This window comes from Saccostrea echinata, unplaced genomic scaffold (genome assembly GCF_033153115.1).
Source record: "Saccostrea echinata isolate AGI-Se365-2 ecotype Australia unplaced genomic scaffold, CSIRO_AGI_Sech_v1 ptg000004l, whole genome shotgun sequence".
In the NCBI taxonomy this organism is placed as follows: Eukaryota; Metazoa; Mollusca; class Bivalvia; order Ostreida; family Ostreidae; genus Saccostrea; species Saccostrea echinata.
In genome coordinates, this window is record NW_026889753.1 from 4121314 (window position 1) to 4138888 (window position 17575).

Consider the following 17575-nt stretch of genomic DNA (forward strand, 5'->3'; position numbering starts at 1 on the left):
GCAACTTCATAGTCATAACTCATATCTTAATTAAACAATCATAATTTACATAATTTACTTGTAGATTATAATTCATTTATCCCCTCGACTTGCTAACTAGTATGAGTACATGTTTGGTTGTTAATTTCTTTTCATTTTTTGCTTGAAATTTGAATATAAAAAAAATGAAAATACATATAACATGAGCATGATGACCAGAACAATTATATATTAATTTCAGTTTTACTGTCAACATTTTAAAAAGAAGAAAATCACTTATTCATAAAATCTGCAGACACTTCATCTCAACTTAGATAATGATTTTTATGTATTTTAATGATACAAGCATAAACACAAAAAAAATTCTAATCATACCTATTTCTGAATGTAAAATCTTTTATATTGTGATAACTGATGAGGGCAGGCAAAATTGGGTACCATTCTCTAGAATGAAGAAGAATAATAAATGATTAATTTATGTTACATGTTTTATGTTTAACTCACAATAGGTCATACATACAATGTACATGCAAGTGCTGAATGAGCTTATTATACACAGTCAGGTCCAGCACGTAGCTAAAATTACCTACCGTAGCTTTATTTATCTACCTCAGGTAGCTTTATTTACATGTAGCTATTTCAAGGCAACTTTTCACAATTTTCCTTTTTATTTTAAAAAGACAGAAAGTCGCAAGAAAATGTCTACTAATATTTATTCTAGGTATCATTTAAAAAGCAATCTAAAGTAGAGATAGTTTTAACATTGCTGCGTTTGATCACTTTTAAGGAAAATATGTATTCCCATTGTTTGAGTAACTGTACACACCTTGTGCGCGATGAGGCGTGGATGATTATTTTTGTGCTCATGCAATCTGATTAAAATCAGATCTTTGATACGCTCCGAAATTCTGATGGTCGCTGTACAAAGTTCATTCTGACGTGACCCTCAATGGGATGTCTTCAGATCTTTGTACAGCGACCATCAGAATTTCGGAGCGTAACAAAGATCTGATTTTAATCAGATTGGTGCTCATGTTAACCAAAACTGGTTTTCTTTGTTATTACACTCAAGAAGTAACTGTTAGGTCACAAATTAACTGTTGTATGTAGCCCCAAAACTTTTAGAACTTTGATTGCAATTGCGCAAAAAAATACACATCTCCAAGAGTGATTTTTTCATGAATTGTTTTCAGATGAGTTCAAAATTGAAAATTATCACTGCATCAAAGTGCAATTTTCTGCACTTTTTGGGAAAAATTCTTCTTTAAGAAATAAGTTTGATTTAGAAGCTAAATAAAGCTACTTCAGGTAGGTAAATAAAGCTATGTAGGTAATTCAAGCTATAGCTAAATCTAGTGATTGTACCAGACCTGACAGTAGCATAAGAAATGATCATGATGATTCTGCATTTAATTATTTTAAATTGCAATCAGATAACAAAAAATATTTTTTAACCACAGTAGGGAAATGATTATATAGCAATAAGAAACTGAAAAAGGTGTAATACATCTGATCATGTGACAAAGTATTTGTAAATATTTAACCCCCTACCCGTCCCCTTTCTACACAACCTCTTTTTTCCGCATCCGATTTCTGTGTAAATTACAATAGAATAAAATTTTAATAGTTCAAGGCATTAAAACATTGCGTAAAGGGAGAGATATGTATAAACATGCACACATTTACAGTGTGTAGTACATACTTACATGGTCTTGCACCAAACAACTGCGATTATGATCTGTTATAGTCCGCCGCTGACGGTTCAAGTGGAATTATCCAGACAAACAGAGCACATTTAACAGAGAAACATGTTATTGAACTGTAACACAAGTAGGAATCGAGTTAATCATCCACACATGCTGAAGAAAATACGATCTTTTGATGTCCGATCTCTTCTTTGTTTACATGCGAAACTTCTTCCGGTGATCGTTCACGGTTAGATCGTACGCCATATTACTCCAAGGTAATAGATAAAAGTGTGTGAAGAAAAAAAAATGTTTATTTTCTTTTGTGATTTTATAAATATTTCTTTTGTAAACGTTCTATGTCCTTTTGCGTTTCTGTAATTTATTTTGAAATATGAATTAACCTTAACTCCAATCTGAAGGCTGAAGGATGGGATAGGATAGGATGGATAGGATAGGATAGGATTGGATTAACCACTATATGTTTCTATTGTGAATCCTCAATCCTGAATCCTATCCAATCCCATCCCATGTCAACTTGTGGGATAGCAGCACTGTACCAATATCTGTAAAAATAAGCTATTTTCTACTACTTCCTGTTTTGCCGGAAGTGACGTCATTCGACGTATTTTTATGATCTCGCAAGCTGCTACTTGTCATGTTGAACAACTTTTCTTCTTTGAAGTATTACAAATTCTAAATACTTTTTGAGATATCAGGAAAAATATTTTGGCCCCTTTAGATTCCTTGTTTTAGGTGCCAGCCCTTTTTTGAGATATCATTATAATCTTATAATTCTGCACAAATTTTGTTATATATGTTTTAACAAAATATTTCCAAGTAAAAAGATATCATAAAGACAGTGTTCGAAATTTTGAAATTATCGATACGACTTTTTTCAGGCCATAGCGAGCGTCGACGTGTGGCACTTCCGGTGAAAGTTAACTACGTATTACAGATCTACATATATTGCTCTGTCTTCCCTAAAAGTTTCATGTTCCTGTGATGAGTGGCTTCTTAGAAAACCTGCGGACAAACTGACCCTCCAAAAATCACTAAATCGCAAAAATCTTTGGACCGGAAGTGACGTCATCAAAATAAAAAAAATTCTATCAAGATTTTTAAATGTTCTATCAGACCTGAAAGTTTCATGAAAATCGAGCGAACCGTTTTCGAGAAATTGCGTGCACAAAATCGGTAAGAAAAAAAATAATAAGAAAAACAGTGGAAAAGAAACCGAAGAATAACAAGAAGGTCTTCCGCTGACCTTAATAAAACAAAATGTGCTTGTGAAACACTGATGTCCCCGTCGTATGGCAACTTATAGCAAAGGTTTGTTTGCTTGTTTGTGTATTGTTTAACGTCCCTCACGAGAGTTTTTCACTCATATGGAGACGCCACCACTTGCCGGTGGAGAGGTGCAAATTTTGACCTATACTCGGCCACTGAGCAATGAGTGAACTTCTACTTCGACACGGGACCTCGGTTTATACGGTCTCATCCGAGGGACCGGTCACCACGTCCCACAATGGGATTCGAACACGCGACGTAAGGATCAGCTCCTTACTCCGCAACTCTAGAGCAGACGCTCTACCACTCAGCAATGCGGGCGACCTATAGCAAAGGTTAATCTTTCTCAAATGCAAATCAAATATGTTGGTACACAAAATAAGGCCTTGTCTCGAGGAATATACATGTGAAATATGAAAGCCCTAGAAGCAACCATTGAATATATATGAAAAAGGTTAAAGTTTTTCAAAAGTAAGTCAGACATCAAGGGCAACGTCTGTTGGTCAAGTTGTTGGTATCCAAAGGAAAGTCTTGTCACAAGGATAACATATACGAAGTATGAAAGCCCTAGCACCAACCGTTCAAAAGTTATGGCCAAAGTTTAAGCTTTTCAAAAGTAGGTCAAACTCCTTGGTCAAGATCAAAGGGTCACAGTTGTTAGTACCCTAAGGAAGGTCCTATCAGAAGAATTACACATGTGAAATATGAAAGCCCTAGCACCAATTGTTCAAAAGTTGTGGCCAAGGTTAAAGTGCGGTAAAATTTTGCAAAACTGGGTCAAACTCCAAGGTCAAAAAGTGAAATATGATGGTACCCAAAGAAAGTTCTTGTCACAAGGAATATACATGTGAAATATGAAAGCCATAGCTCCAACCAATCAAAATTTATTGGGAATTTTTAATTTTTTTTTTCAGACAAGCAGACAGCTAGACGGACGGACAGAGCAAACACTATATGCATTTACCCCAAATCTTCGATACGGGAGCATAAAAAAGTGAATGAATAAATGATGAAGTTTTAAAAATTCAATGTGATTTTCTCTCTAAGAAGGTTACCAGTAAGTAGACTGTAATGAATTTAATTTGTTTATGAATATACTCTTTTAAAACATTTTATCATTATTCAGGCTACTTAAGCACCTTTTCAGCTTAAGAACAATTACCAGAGTAATTCTCAGCTTCTTCTATGCAGAACATACATGTAATCTCAGTCTTCTGGGGCGTCTGTTGAAGATTATAATTACTTATGAGTACATTAAGGGTTTGGGTATGTAAAATCGAGATTTATGAAATTGTACCTTTCATGACTTCAGCTAAGGTGATACAATTTACTTGTATTTATTCAGTTCATAATTATCACAATAATTATTTTTGCTTTAATTGATGATCATTTTTGAACATTTTTAGATCACTACCAAAAAAGATTTTAAAGAATATAAAAATAGTATAAAAAAATTAACTGAGACATGGCTCAAATTCGTCCGACTTGGCATGAAACAGAAGACAAAAAATTAACATTACTTTTACGTGTAAAATTACTATTCACATTCGTTTTCTTCCTGTTTCATGGAGCATTTCTCATCTTTGTAAGTCTTGCGAGTAAGCTGCTTCCTTCTTTCATTTTCAAGCTCATACACTTGAACATGATTGTTTTCAGTGATAATAACAAATTTTAATGTATTTTCTAGGAATTTTATAGCCCATGGTCGTGGTATATTTTCAAATATTCGAAGAAGTTCTCCTCCTTCTGATAAAACATGAATGTTACTACTGTCTCTTCCAGTTACATATATGTTTCTGACGCAATCTGTGCTCAGACCATATGGTTTTGATAGTTTCTGGTGTTTATAAGACCAAAGTAATTCCTTTTCCTGGTTGATACATTTCACAATATGGCTGTTACTCTCAGAATAAATTACATTTCCTCTGAAATCTACTGCGATATTAAAGGAACACCCTGTTGTAGGATATATTCCTAACCTTTTGCCTTTTTCGTCAAGCTTAATGATGCCCTCATTTGTTGACGCATATATATGTCCATCAAACGATGCAATCCCAAAACAATTTTCTTCCATCAAAATTGTTTCCGAATGTTCAAAATCATCTATTGACAATCTTTTAACTTTTTTCTCGCCAGGAATCGATACCAAGATTTCGTCACGTCCATATGATATATCTCGAGGATACTCATTAAATTCTGATAATGTTTTTAGAAGTGACCCTTCGGGATTAAACAACTTACATGCCTTTCCTTGATATTCAACCAAGATAATTTCATTATCCGAAGTTAATATTGCAGCAGCAACATCATGAGTATTCCTATCTTTAAATTCAGTAAATATTTTCATCGTTGCAGTTGTCACGTCAAATGTAAATCTGGAACAGTATTTGTGACAAGAAACAGAAAGGTCCAACAAGTTGGATTTATTAAGAATCTCCTCAATGTCACTCTTCACTGGCGCCCTAAAATCTATATTCGTTTGTAAAACCTGAGAGTGTTTCATTTCTTCAAAATTTCTCTTAATATTATTGTACTTGACCACTCTTACGACGCTTGAGTTGTTTTCTTTCAGTGTTTGCAAATTGCCATGACAGTATTCCAAAAATTGTTTTCTTTTCGATATTTCATCAAGAACAGTATTTATACGTGATTTACATTCTTTGGACATCTTTGATAGCTTGGTCAATGCCTCATTTTCCAGCTTATCAAAATGAGAAGTTAGATTCGCTTTTAACTGTGTTAGCTTCTCAGTAATTTCGTCGACATTATTATCTACTTTCACAATATTGTTCTCTTCCTCAGTTGAAATGATTTGCAGTGTATTTTTATAGCTATCAATGTCCCTCAGTAGTTGGTCAATATCTTTATTGTCTTGCAGAAGCTCGGCAACACTTTCAACAGACTTGACATCAACACATATCCTGTGGTTCCTGCATACACACGTGCGGCAGCACGGTTTGCTATGATCGTAACAGTAGTACTCAATTTTTTGCTGTTCGTGCATTTCGCATAAATTGCTTTCGTCAATGAGTGGACTGTCCACTAATAATTCACCTAGAGGTATAACGGTGTGATCGACTGATGCTTTGTTTTTCCTATGAGCAATTGCGCAAGATTTACATAAATATTCCAAGCAAGAATTGCACCAGTCACTTCCTCTTTCTTCTTGGTTATCTCGTTGACAGGCTTGACAATATTTTGAATCATAGGAGGATGTTTCTTCATCGAGCAGTACCAATAGGGCACGATTCAAAGGTAAATCGTCAGCCCATTCCGCTGGATCCTTCGTTAAATCTGGCGCGGATATAAATTTTCTACATAACGGACAGGAAAAGCCCACCGGATCATCTGTTGATTCGCACGAAGCAACGATATGGGAAACCAAACATCCATGACAAAACGAATGATAACAATGCAAATATCTTGGTGATACAAGGCGACCAGAACAAATAGAACACAAGCGTTTATCACTTACATCACTGTGGTCTTTGTCTGAACATGTCGCCATTTTCGTTGTAGACTGTCGTCAACACAGCCGGTTTACTTGATAAACAAGGGTAGCTTGGTCGTTTTTTACGTTAAATAAACATGTCGTTTTCCTTTCATTGCTACATTTATCTTTTTTACTTTCAATTAAGGTATGTTTTTAGAAGGATATTCAAAGGACAAATTGGAATAAAAAGAAAAAAAAAGTGACAAGTGAAGATTGATTTTCATTTTGCGATAAAACTATAAGACAGTGTATCATGTACGCCCTATAATTATGATAATCAAAATGAAACTTAAAGAGTAAAAATGTACACCGCTAATTTTTTTAATGACATGATAGAAGAAAAAGGTTATTTGTTTCCTGAAAGTGTCTTTTTTATAGTCTAAGTTAAATCACTGTATTCAGAACAAAATGTCAAAATATATGCTTCGTGCCTATTTATAATACAAGGAACGATAATTCAAATTCACAACAAAACATCTACAATTGAACTAAAAATTGCAGAATACATGTGCTATATAAATAATTTGATTTGAAGTTGGAGTAATTTTCAAAGAAATGAGAGAATGACAGAGAACTGGTTTCCGCTGTCAAGACGAATAATGACCCCCGTGGAGTAATGACTGGGGTTCATTTTTCGATGTCGAAAAATGACCCTTTTGCTCGTAGAAAAAGTGGCATCATCCTTAAAATCTGCATATCCTACGTGAAGAAAAATGACTCCCGTAGAATAATGACCCCCTATAGACTTTGTTAGGGATATACATGTATTTTTGATTATTATAAATCAAAAGGCCCGTGGACCAAAATGCTCACCCGAGGTATTCGTAAATTGAGGATACAGAGATGATTTGTTGGTCTCATCAAATCTTTCTATTGATTAATTGATTGTGTGGTGTTTTACGTCTCGGACGAGAATTTTTTCACTCATACAGGAATTTAACGATAAACCGGCGAAGGGCTTCAAATTTAGACTTTTACTAGGCACTTAGAGCCATTGAGCAGTGAGGGTTCAATAATGAAATGGATGAAAAAAAGGTGAGAATAACAGTTTTAACCAATACCCTCTGTGACGTACCTATTTTGCAATTTTTATTGTGTGCTGAAAACACAATGCTAGGTGAAATATGAAGATATGTAATGAGTATGTAATATGTAATGAGTAGTAATCAATCTCAAAAGTTCATTGGATCATTTACCATGAGAAGAGCAAACACCAACCTTTTAAAAAAACATCAGAGGTGGGATCAGGTGCCATGGACCGGTGATATCCGCTGTTGCTCCTTGTCATGATCAGACAAACGAAGAAATCGTAGACAATTCAGTGTAAAAATAACGGCCTAAGAATTTGAATGAAAAACATCAGTCAACATTCGTCTTAACGATGTTTTGTATATGCTAACAAGATCATTATATCGACCATAAAATTTGCAAAATGCTGTCAAAACGAGACTGTTGATACCCTTGTATTATCAATTATCTTGCCTTATTTTAGAAATTGTTCGTAAATAGTACATGCTCTCGCGTATCGTTTGGGTGACATAACCTCCATATGCAGGCGATAATGGTTTATTGCTATTTAAATAAGGGATGTTGAAAATAGAGAATTTGAAGTCACGTTTATCATAGTTTTTTTCTTAGATTGCCTAATTAGTGGCTTTCTCTAGTAAAATATCTAAAGAGGTATAATAGATCCAAACACATGTAATGCAGTTATATAACATTTTTTATTGCATTTTCTTCCAGTGTTCGAAAGAAAAATGTAAGAGAAATAAACGTTGAGAACCAAACCTTGTCATCAATCTCCTCTTTTAAACTTTGTATCACTATGTTGAGAGGGGAGTCATTATTCAACGTGGGTCAATTTCTATAGGTTGCACATGTAGAAAATTGACTACCAGGGTTCTTTCTCTACGAAATATTACATTTTTCTACGGCTTGGAGGTCATTTTTCAACGGCAAAATATGACCCTGGTCTTTTTTCTTCGGGGTCTTAATTCGTCTTTACACCGGCTAATAGATTTTTTTAGTCGACAAAATGCTTTATTGTTTCTGAGAATAGGTTTCCACACAGGAATGTCCTACCAAAACATATAGATAAGTGTACCAGTGTGTAGTATAGAGAAAAGTAAATAAGTTATTTTGTTACGATTGACCACTGATTAAAACCCTGTAATGAAAAAAAAGTTTCGTCTACATACTTTCCTTATTTTGTAGAAATTTCATTATCGGTCTTTCCCTAAGTTTGTATTTTATTCAAAAATAATTTGTGATTTCGTCTTCACACATACTTTTTTCAAAGAGTTCGATTTTAAGTCTATATTTTACTCCTATGTCAGTTTTATTCCCTGTAAGAATATGATATTTCTAAAAAGAATTCCAGTCCTTATTGTACTAGATCGATATACATTATTAAAAATTTATGTATTTTAGTTGTATTACAGATCACAAAATCAGATCAATTATCAAGAGTGTTTCTTTTAAAAATATTGTTGGCAATTAAATGCTGCTGTTTGATGAAACCTACAATACATTGGAGATTCAAAAACACTAAAAATTGATATGACTACTGTCAAGTCACGTACAAAAAGAAGTTGTTTTCATTTATTAAAGGAGGCCCAGCTCTATATGCCTAGTTTTGTTGTTTAAATCTATCATTTTTCAGCTCATTCGTAAAAGTGATTTCCTTTGATGAAATATGGAGAAAACGAACAGTATTTAAGCTCAAAGTCCATTTACACAATATAAATCGGGAGCAGAGCAAACACGGACCTTCAAAAACATCAAAGTTGGGATCAGGTGCCATGGAGGAGTGAGCATTCCCTGCCGGCCGGTCACACCCGCCGTGTGCCCTTGTCATGATCGGGAAATAGCGGAAAAATCATGTTTTTATATTTTAGAGCCACATGGACGACATTTTGTTTGAACAACAAATAAATACACGCAGTAAAATGCTTTTACATTAACCTCCTGTTTGAAAAAAAGTTTTTGCATTACTTGACTTGTCCCGTTATCTTAAAAATAAAATATCCCTGACGAGTTGACAAAATCAACTAAAGAATTAAAAATCCTGATAATTGTTTTCAGACTTTCACGACCAGCATTATATTTTATGAATTGTGTAAAACTGGTATCATTACACACAATTCGATGCGTAAAAGGTTTGTTTGGTTAAACAGAATGGGATGCATATGTTTGTGTGTGACTTTATAGTTTTCTCCTTCATATAGTATTATGTACAGGCTGAATGATTCCTAAGACACAGAGAAAAACAAAACACTAAATGGCCAAATTTAAGGTCTCTTTGGGCAAAATTTGTGCTTTTTAAAAAATCCCAATTTGCCTTTGGTTTGTACAGATGAAATTTTGTATCTCGAAAAGAGATATCTCGAATACCATTGATATGTCAAAGTAATTTGTCCCAAAGTAATACATGTATATCTCAAACACATTTATTATTTAAAGCAATATGAGCTGCAACTTTGATTTCAGAAATTTTTGTTGCAAAATTGTAATTAACTATTTCAATGACAGAAAAAAGAACGTTTATAAACTTTTGTTGTTCATATTTGCGATGGATGAAGTATTTATAAGTATTTTGATTGAAGCAAAATTACATTATTGTCGTCCTGTACAATACTGATTTCTTATATACATGTAATACTATGTATTTGATTGTATAGAATCCTATATTCTGAAACAATTTGATACTTTATTTCTGCTAATTGATAAAAAAATGTTTAAATTGCATACAAATTTATCATAATTACACATTATAATAGCAAAATAAAATTCTCAAAAATGCAGCTCATATTGCTTTAAGTATTTTACCTTTGATATCTCGTGTCCTCGATAGCTCAAAGTTTTTTCTCGGTCCTATCAATCTCGAGATAACGAAGTTTAACTGTATACAGAACATGCTATTGCATATCGAGTCCACTGAGAGATAATATGAACTATGTGATATGTGATATTAAATAAATATTGCATGCAGTTGAGTGTTACAATGAAAATTTTCACTCCAAGAAAACCATTGTCAACCGAAACGCAGCCGAGATTGACAATGGTATTCGAGGGGTAAAAGTTTTCAATGTTACACTCAACTATATGTAATATTTATTATATTGTGCTGAATGTTTTGTTCAAATACATATGTACAGTGAACCTTGCGCGCAAAGATTTTGCGCAAGCAATGTTGACTGTTGCTACACTGGAGGGCGTGGCTTCATTATTCAGCGGGTAATAGTTTTATTAACAAATGTTTCTCGACGAATCAGATTCAACTAATTTACATGAAAGTGTATTATTGGCATATATTGCAACATAAACTAGTGCTAATTGTAACTGGAACCGTTACAGATGTTCCCCAAACGCTCCCCAACTCCCTTTAAAAGTCTTATTCCCTGTAAAAAAATGTAAAAGTTACGGCTATATCAATTACATTTATTTAGTCATTTCACTCATTGCACGCGCGCGCACGTGCATCCATGTGCTTAATAACGATATCATCCTTTCTTCACTTTAATATGTCTTAATATATTATTATTCTGAGTATCAAAGCATTTTATCAATAATATAAAAGTAACGGCTACATCAAGAATATTTTTTTCATTTTACGCATTGCAAGCGCGCGCACGGCATGATGACCATGTTATCTTTCTACACTTTCAATATAAATAAATATTTTGAGTATCAAAGCATATCATCAAAAAGTATAAAAGTTACGATTATATAAAGTAAATTGGTCATTTTACGCTTTGCGCGTGCGCGGACGTGCATGCATGTGCATGTTGTCGACACTTTTAATATATCCTTATATTCTGAGTATCAAAGCATTTCATCAAAAAATATACAAGTTACAGCTTTATCAAGTACATTGGTCATTTTACGCATTGCACACGCACGCACGTGCATGCATGTGCGCGCAAAATGCGCGAGTATGTTAAGGAAGCATACAAATCGTTTCTCGGGAAATTGAGACTTTTTTAAGAAAATTAAGTTTGATAATTTATCAAAGTCGTCGATAAAACGTAAACTCTTATTAACTATTGCATAAAGACAACAGAGTGTCTGCTATTAATAGCAAAATATTCCTTAATAAAAAAAGTTAACAAAAAAATACCCCGGGGTTTGATATTTTCTTTGTGTAAATAATATAGTTGAAAAACATCTCTTATGCCTAAAAAGTGCTGCTAGAATCCTACTGTCCGGTCGAGAAAATAATTATTCCACATATTCGCACGAAACCCTACTCAATGTTTTGCATTTTATACATATAACCCAAGATATTTCTTCAAACCAAATTTACCTCACGATTCTTGCAGCACTTTCTAAGTATCATAGAACGCAAGCTTTTGATATGTACAAATATTATCTTTTGAAGTATCCAGCTTAGTGTTGTTCTTTTGCATTATTGTTGTCACGAATGACAGAGGAAAGGCCGACCGAGATACGTAAATAGCTGACTGTCTTCAATAGAAGATATAATCGATGAAAATGAATTAGCAAGCCTGTTTAACAAATTTTAACTTCACACGAACCACACACAATATTCACGTATTTGCTTCTAACCCCCCTTTTACGTATCTATTTACATGCCGTCTTAGCTAAATTCTCGTTACACAACATGATCAATTCTCAAGGTACTTGTTGAACAGATATGACGTCATCGGTCAGAGTTCTTAATGCAAGTGATAGATACAGCATAACAAAAATAAAAACATTTTATGTTTGTTAATATTTGTAGGTTTCTATATTTATTTTCAGGAGGTAAATTATATCTCTAAGTAAAAATATTTAGAAAACTTGTGTTCTAAAATTGACGTCATCTGGCCATCTTCGCTAGCCAAGAGTTTCTGATACGCTACTCTCCTCATAAGCCCTTGGCATACGGTGTTAAAAAGAGTTGGGATTTTTTTCTCAAGCTGTGATTGGAGTTGGTCGACATCATTCGACCAATCAGCAATTGTTTTTTGTAAATGACGATATTTGTGTTCGGGATATATCTTGACTCTTTAATATCGGGAAGGAAAAATGCAAGTAAACAACGATCCGTAAGATAACATGCCATTCTTTGAATAGCTATATGGTGTCATCCAATATCTTAAGCTACGTGCAAAATATGTGATTAAGAATCTATACTGAAGATGTAGATTTGCATTTTAACATGTTTAAATAACAAATTAACATAACTCAATACCTTCTTGTTAATTATTCTTTAAAAACATTATATTTTTAAATACGCTTTTTATTTCTGTCGATGACGCAATCTGTGCGTACCTGGTAAGAAGCGTGATCACGTGACGAAAACAATCCCGTCTTTTGTCAGCACCGTATGCCAAGGGTTTATGAGGAGAGTAGCGTATCAGAAACCCTTGGCTAGCGAAGATGTCATCTGGCCTACTATGACGTCATATTGTTTCACTGATTTAATCAGGTCAGATTATCTTAGTGCTTCCTTAACACCCCTGCGTGACCTTCCTTCAGCAAATCTACATAAAATGCCTATTAACCCTAAAAAGGTTTCATCTCAATCGGATGAGTAGTTTATGAGATCGCTCGCGGACAAAAAAGTACCCAGGAAGAAGAAGAAGAAGAACTAGAAACTTGTTGCCATGGCAACAAGAAGGTCTTCCGTCCCTTCTCCGTCATGAGAGAAGTTGATTTCTCACTCATAACACTATCTGTATTACGTTGTGCATTCCTTTTAACTCCTTCATACATGAAATACTATAAAACGTAAATTGTAAAATATATCGCGTAATTCGAACCGAAAATTATACCATATATCATTTCAAAGATACAGTATCATATTTTATCTGAAAAAAGGTACAAAAAATCCAAACATTCTGGGGATTGAGTCAAGGTCGCCTGCGTGAAAATTGAACAGGCTATCCATTACCCCGCGGGACCATTTCTTATAGGCGTCTCTATTATCTCTAGTAAAATCATTAAAAAATATTGAGAGACCAAAAAAATTGAAAAATTCGACTTTTTTAATTCGCTTGCGGTAGCGATCGGAACTATTAACGACGCACATAAAAGCAATTCCGCAAATCTAGAAGTCATGTTTTATCATCTCAAATAAGTCTCAATTTCATATCTTTAGCCGTTCCTTAGATCTGCCGCGGAAAAAAATTCCATTTAAAAATCAGGAAATTGCCCGTAGCCTGGAACCGGAAGTGAATTTTCTACAATTCTTTCAAATGTAACAATGGCTCTTTAAAACGCATTATCCCTGAAAGTTTGACGAAAAACCACTAAATAGTTCTCGAGATATCGCGTTCATAATATTTGTCTAAAAAATATTAATAATAATTATAATATTTATCATCAATTTTCAAACAACTTATATATTATGCATTCAGAAAAGAGTCTTTATTAACACTACTAATATCATCGAAATATATTGAAAAAAAAACCCAAAAAAGTTGAAAAATTCGACTTTTTTCATTCGCTTTCGGTAGCGACCAGAAGAAGTGACGATGCACGAAAAGGCAATCCTGGTAATCTAAAAGACAGGTTCTATAAACTCTAATAAGTCTCCAGTTCATACCTTTAGTCGTTCTTTAGATATGCCGCAGACAAAATTCTAATTAAAAAAACAGGAATTTGCCCATAATTTGGAATCCTTGTGAGGAACAAAGTTCATATAATGACTCATTTTTAAATTATGAAAGTTTCATTGAAAACTACTAAATAGTTTTCGAGAAATCGCGTGCACAAAATTTGGTCAAAAAAAAAGAATAAATAAGAAACAGTAGAATCACTATAAGGTCTTCCGTGAAAACGGTAGACCTTAATAAGAAACAGAGTTAAAATAATATGTTCCCCAATTTCGTTTGGGGAACATAATAAGGGAAGCTAAGAAAAAGGTTAAATCACCACGTTTAGTTGTAAGTTTGCCACTGATGCTTTTCTCTGGTAAAATATCCAAATACGAAGCAGATGTATCAGATAGAAGTATATTTCATTTCGAGTTCAATGGGATGTATCTAATCAACGTACAAATAAAATAAATTGTTAATTGTTAAAACATATCGATATATTTAAATGTAGAAGGCCACATCGATGTAGACGTTTTTTAAATAAATTCTGCTTCATAAAATGAAAAAATAAGTTTACTTATAAATGTGGATAATAACCCAAGGGAATTTTAACAAATTGCTGGAAAACCTGGTCTCCAAAGAATACATAGATATTTTTACCGAGAAACTTTAATTTTAACTTCAGAGTAACAGGTCGGTTTATAGATTATAACCTTGTTACTGGGTATCTGTAGTGTCACCAACCCCGTTCATCTTTCAATCTTTCAATCCCTCTAAAAACTACTGAAATTATTATGTTTTTCTAGATAGGAAAACTATCTTATTATATGATAAAGGATAAGGTGCGTTTGGTATCAAATCCGGCCCCGTGTCAAAATTAAGTAAAATTTCTCAAAACTCTTTGAGAGAGTATATATTTTCATGAAATTATCAATTATATATGCATGTACAAAGCTTTATTTTTATTTTGTATAAACGTAAAGCAGCATAGTTTAGGATAACGTTGCGATATTTTGACGTTGCTTTATGCGACGTCATAAACAAGAATTTAACGTCATGTTTTAAAATAAATCCAGCTTACATGTATATTGTATCATTCATTGAATTTATACACCAATATAACCAGTACCCTGGGAATCAAGGCTTTAAATTTCTGGATTGAAAATTACAGAAATGAAAGTGACAACCGATTTACCAAGGAGTTTTTATTAGAAGCTATAGAATTAGTATTAAAGAACAATGTGTTTACTTTCAATGAAAAATATTTTCATCAAGTGAAAGGCACAGCCATGGGTACCAAAATGGCCCTACATGTGCAACTCTCACCCTTGGATATCTAGAAGAAGCATTTTATGAAAAAGCCAGTGAACAATTTGATGAAGAATTTGGTGAATATCTTAAGAAAAACTGGAATAGATATCTAGATGATTGTTTTATTATATGGAAAAGAGATGATTCAGATTTGAGCATTTTAAATGATATCTTGAATGAATTAGACCCAGATATTTAGTTTACAATGGAAAAAAGTTCCACTCAACTACCATTTTTAGATGAATTAATCTGTAAGGAAAACAACAAAATTTCTACAGATATATTTTATAAAAGTACTGACACTCATCAGTATTTGCATTTTGGTTCTTCCCACCAACGACACATTTAAAAGGCAATACCATACAACCTAGCCCGAAGAATATGCACAATAGTCAGCGAGGAAGAAACCAGAAATAAACGTCTGGAGGAACTGAAAATATATCTCACATACCAACATTATCCTTTAAATTTAATTAACGACGACATCAAGAAAGCAAAGGAACTAGACAGGCAAGAATTAATTAACCCAACTGCTAAGGATGTAGAGGAAATTAAAATATTACCACTTGTCACAACTTACAACCCTAACAATCACAATATTACTCCTATCGTTCAAAATCTCAAAACAGATAAAGAAATGTCAAATGTTTTATCAAATTTAAATTTATAAACAGCAAAAGGCAACCAAAAATCCTCAGAAGAATGCTCTTTCCTTCCAAAATAAGGAAATCTACAAAATCCGTGACGAAGTGTTAAAACCCGCGATGTGGCACATGTCCATTTTTAAGACAAGGAACGTCATTTAATTTCAGAGGTTTTTTTTATTAATTCGGACATGACATTTGAGTCCAAAAATTTGATATATGTTATTACTTGCGGAGGATGCAACCAATGCTACATCGGTGAAACGGGGACCACATTGAGAGCCAGAATCCGGGTGCATAAACAACATATTCATGCCCCCGAGTACCGCAAGATGAAACTCAGCGAACATATAGATATATGCGGACACGGACAATTTAAAGTATTTCCTTTTTATAAACTTTTTAGAGACAATATAATTGAAAGAAGAGAAAAAGAAAACATTTCATTCTAAAATTTATTCCCAGCCTAAACAGTTTGATTTAATTTGATTTCTGACAAAACTTTCACACAGAGTATAACTTTCCAATGATCTCCAATTAGTAATACACTGTACAAACATCCGTTGGATTTGTTTTCAGAGGTGTGAACACATGTACACTGCAAGCATTTTATAGCTAGCTGACAGATTCAATTATAGATAATTATTTTTAAACTTTTTATATATATATATATATATATATATATATATATATATATATATATATATATATATATATATATATATATATATATATATATATATATAATTCATTTATTTATATATAGCACATTTAATTAAACTAACATAACTGCCCTAAGTGAAGAAATATAAATACGAAAGCACAAAGAAATTCACTTTAATAAGGATACCCACTAAAAATTACCAACGACACGAACAATAAAAATTGTTGCAATTTCGGGATGCCCCGTCCTTTCCTCGGGACATTTTATTGTTTTTATTATACCCGCACTTTCTAAAGGAAGTTTGGGTATATTGCTGTTACCTTGGTTCCTCCTTCCATCCGTCTGTCACTTTGAAAGATGATTGATGGTGTCCTGTGGACGTGCAATAAGGTTTTGGAATTTTCATTTTCACCCTTGGGGTCAAATGGGGGTCGAAAATGACATTATTGTATACAAGAAGACCTTTACTTTTTATACAGTAGCCTAATCATCTTTTGGAAGATAATTGGTGGTGTCCTGTGGGTGTGCAATAAGGTTTCGGAATTTTCAATTTCACCCTGGGGGCCAAATGGGGGTCAAAAAATGACATCTTTTATACAAAAAAAGCCTTGGTTCCCAGAACTCCCCTTACATTTTAAGCAGTAGCCTAATCATTTTTTGAAAGATAATTAACGGTTTCCTGTGGATGGAGGTCCAAAAAGGTTTAGGAATTTTCATTTTAACCTTGGGGGTCAAAGAGGGGGGGGGGGTCGAAAAATGACTTTTTTTAATACAAAAACACCCTGGTACCAAAAAATTCTCTTTCGTTTTAAGCTGTAGTCTAATAATCTTTTGGAAGATAATTGATGTAGTCCTTTAGATGTACAATAAGGTTTCAGAATTTTCATTTTCACACAGCGGGTCAAATGGGGGTTGAAAAATGACGTTGTTTTTTATATACAAAAATGTCCTGGTTCCCAGAACTT

General features: G+C 33.5%; 1 protein-coding gene across 1 annotated transcript; it reads right to left on the reverse strand.

The window, feature by feature from the left end:
* Window positions 1–4491: 4491 nt before the first annotated feature.
* Window positions 4492–6462, reverse strand: LOC133179260 (transcription intermediary factor 1-alpha-like). The gene has a single exon (XM_061314048.1). It carries the CDS (start codon window positions 6460–6462, stop codon window positions 4492–4494), a length of 1971 nt encoding a protein of 656 aa, XP_061170032.1.
* Between the last annotated feature and the right edge of the window lie 11113 nt (window positions 6463–17575).

Coding starts and splice junctions, on each gene's coding strand:
- LOC133179260 (XM_061314048.1), bottom strand. CDS start 6,462: ATGGCGACATGTTCAGACAAAGACCACAGTGATGTAAGTGATAAACGC.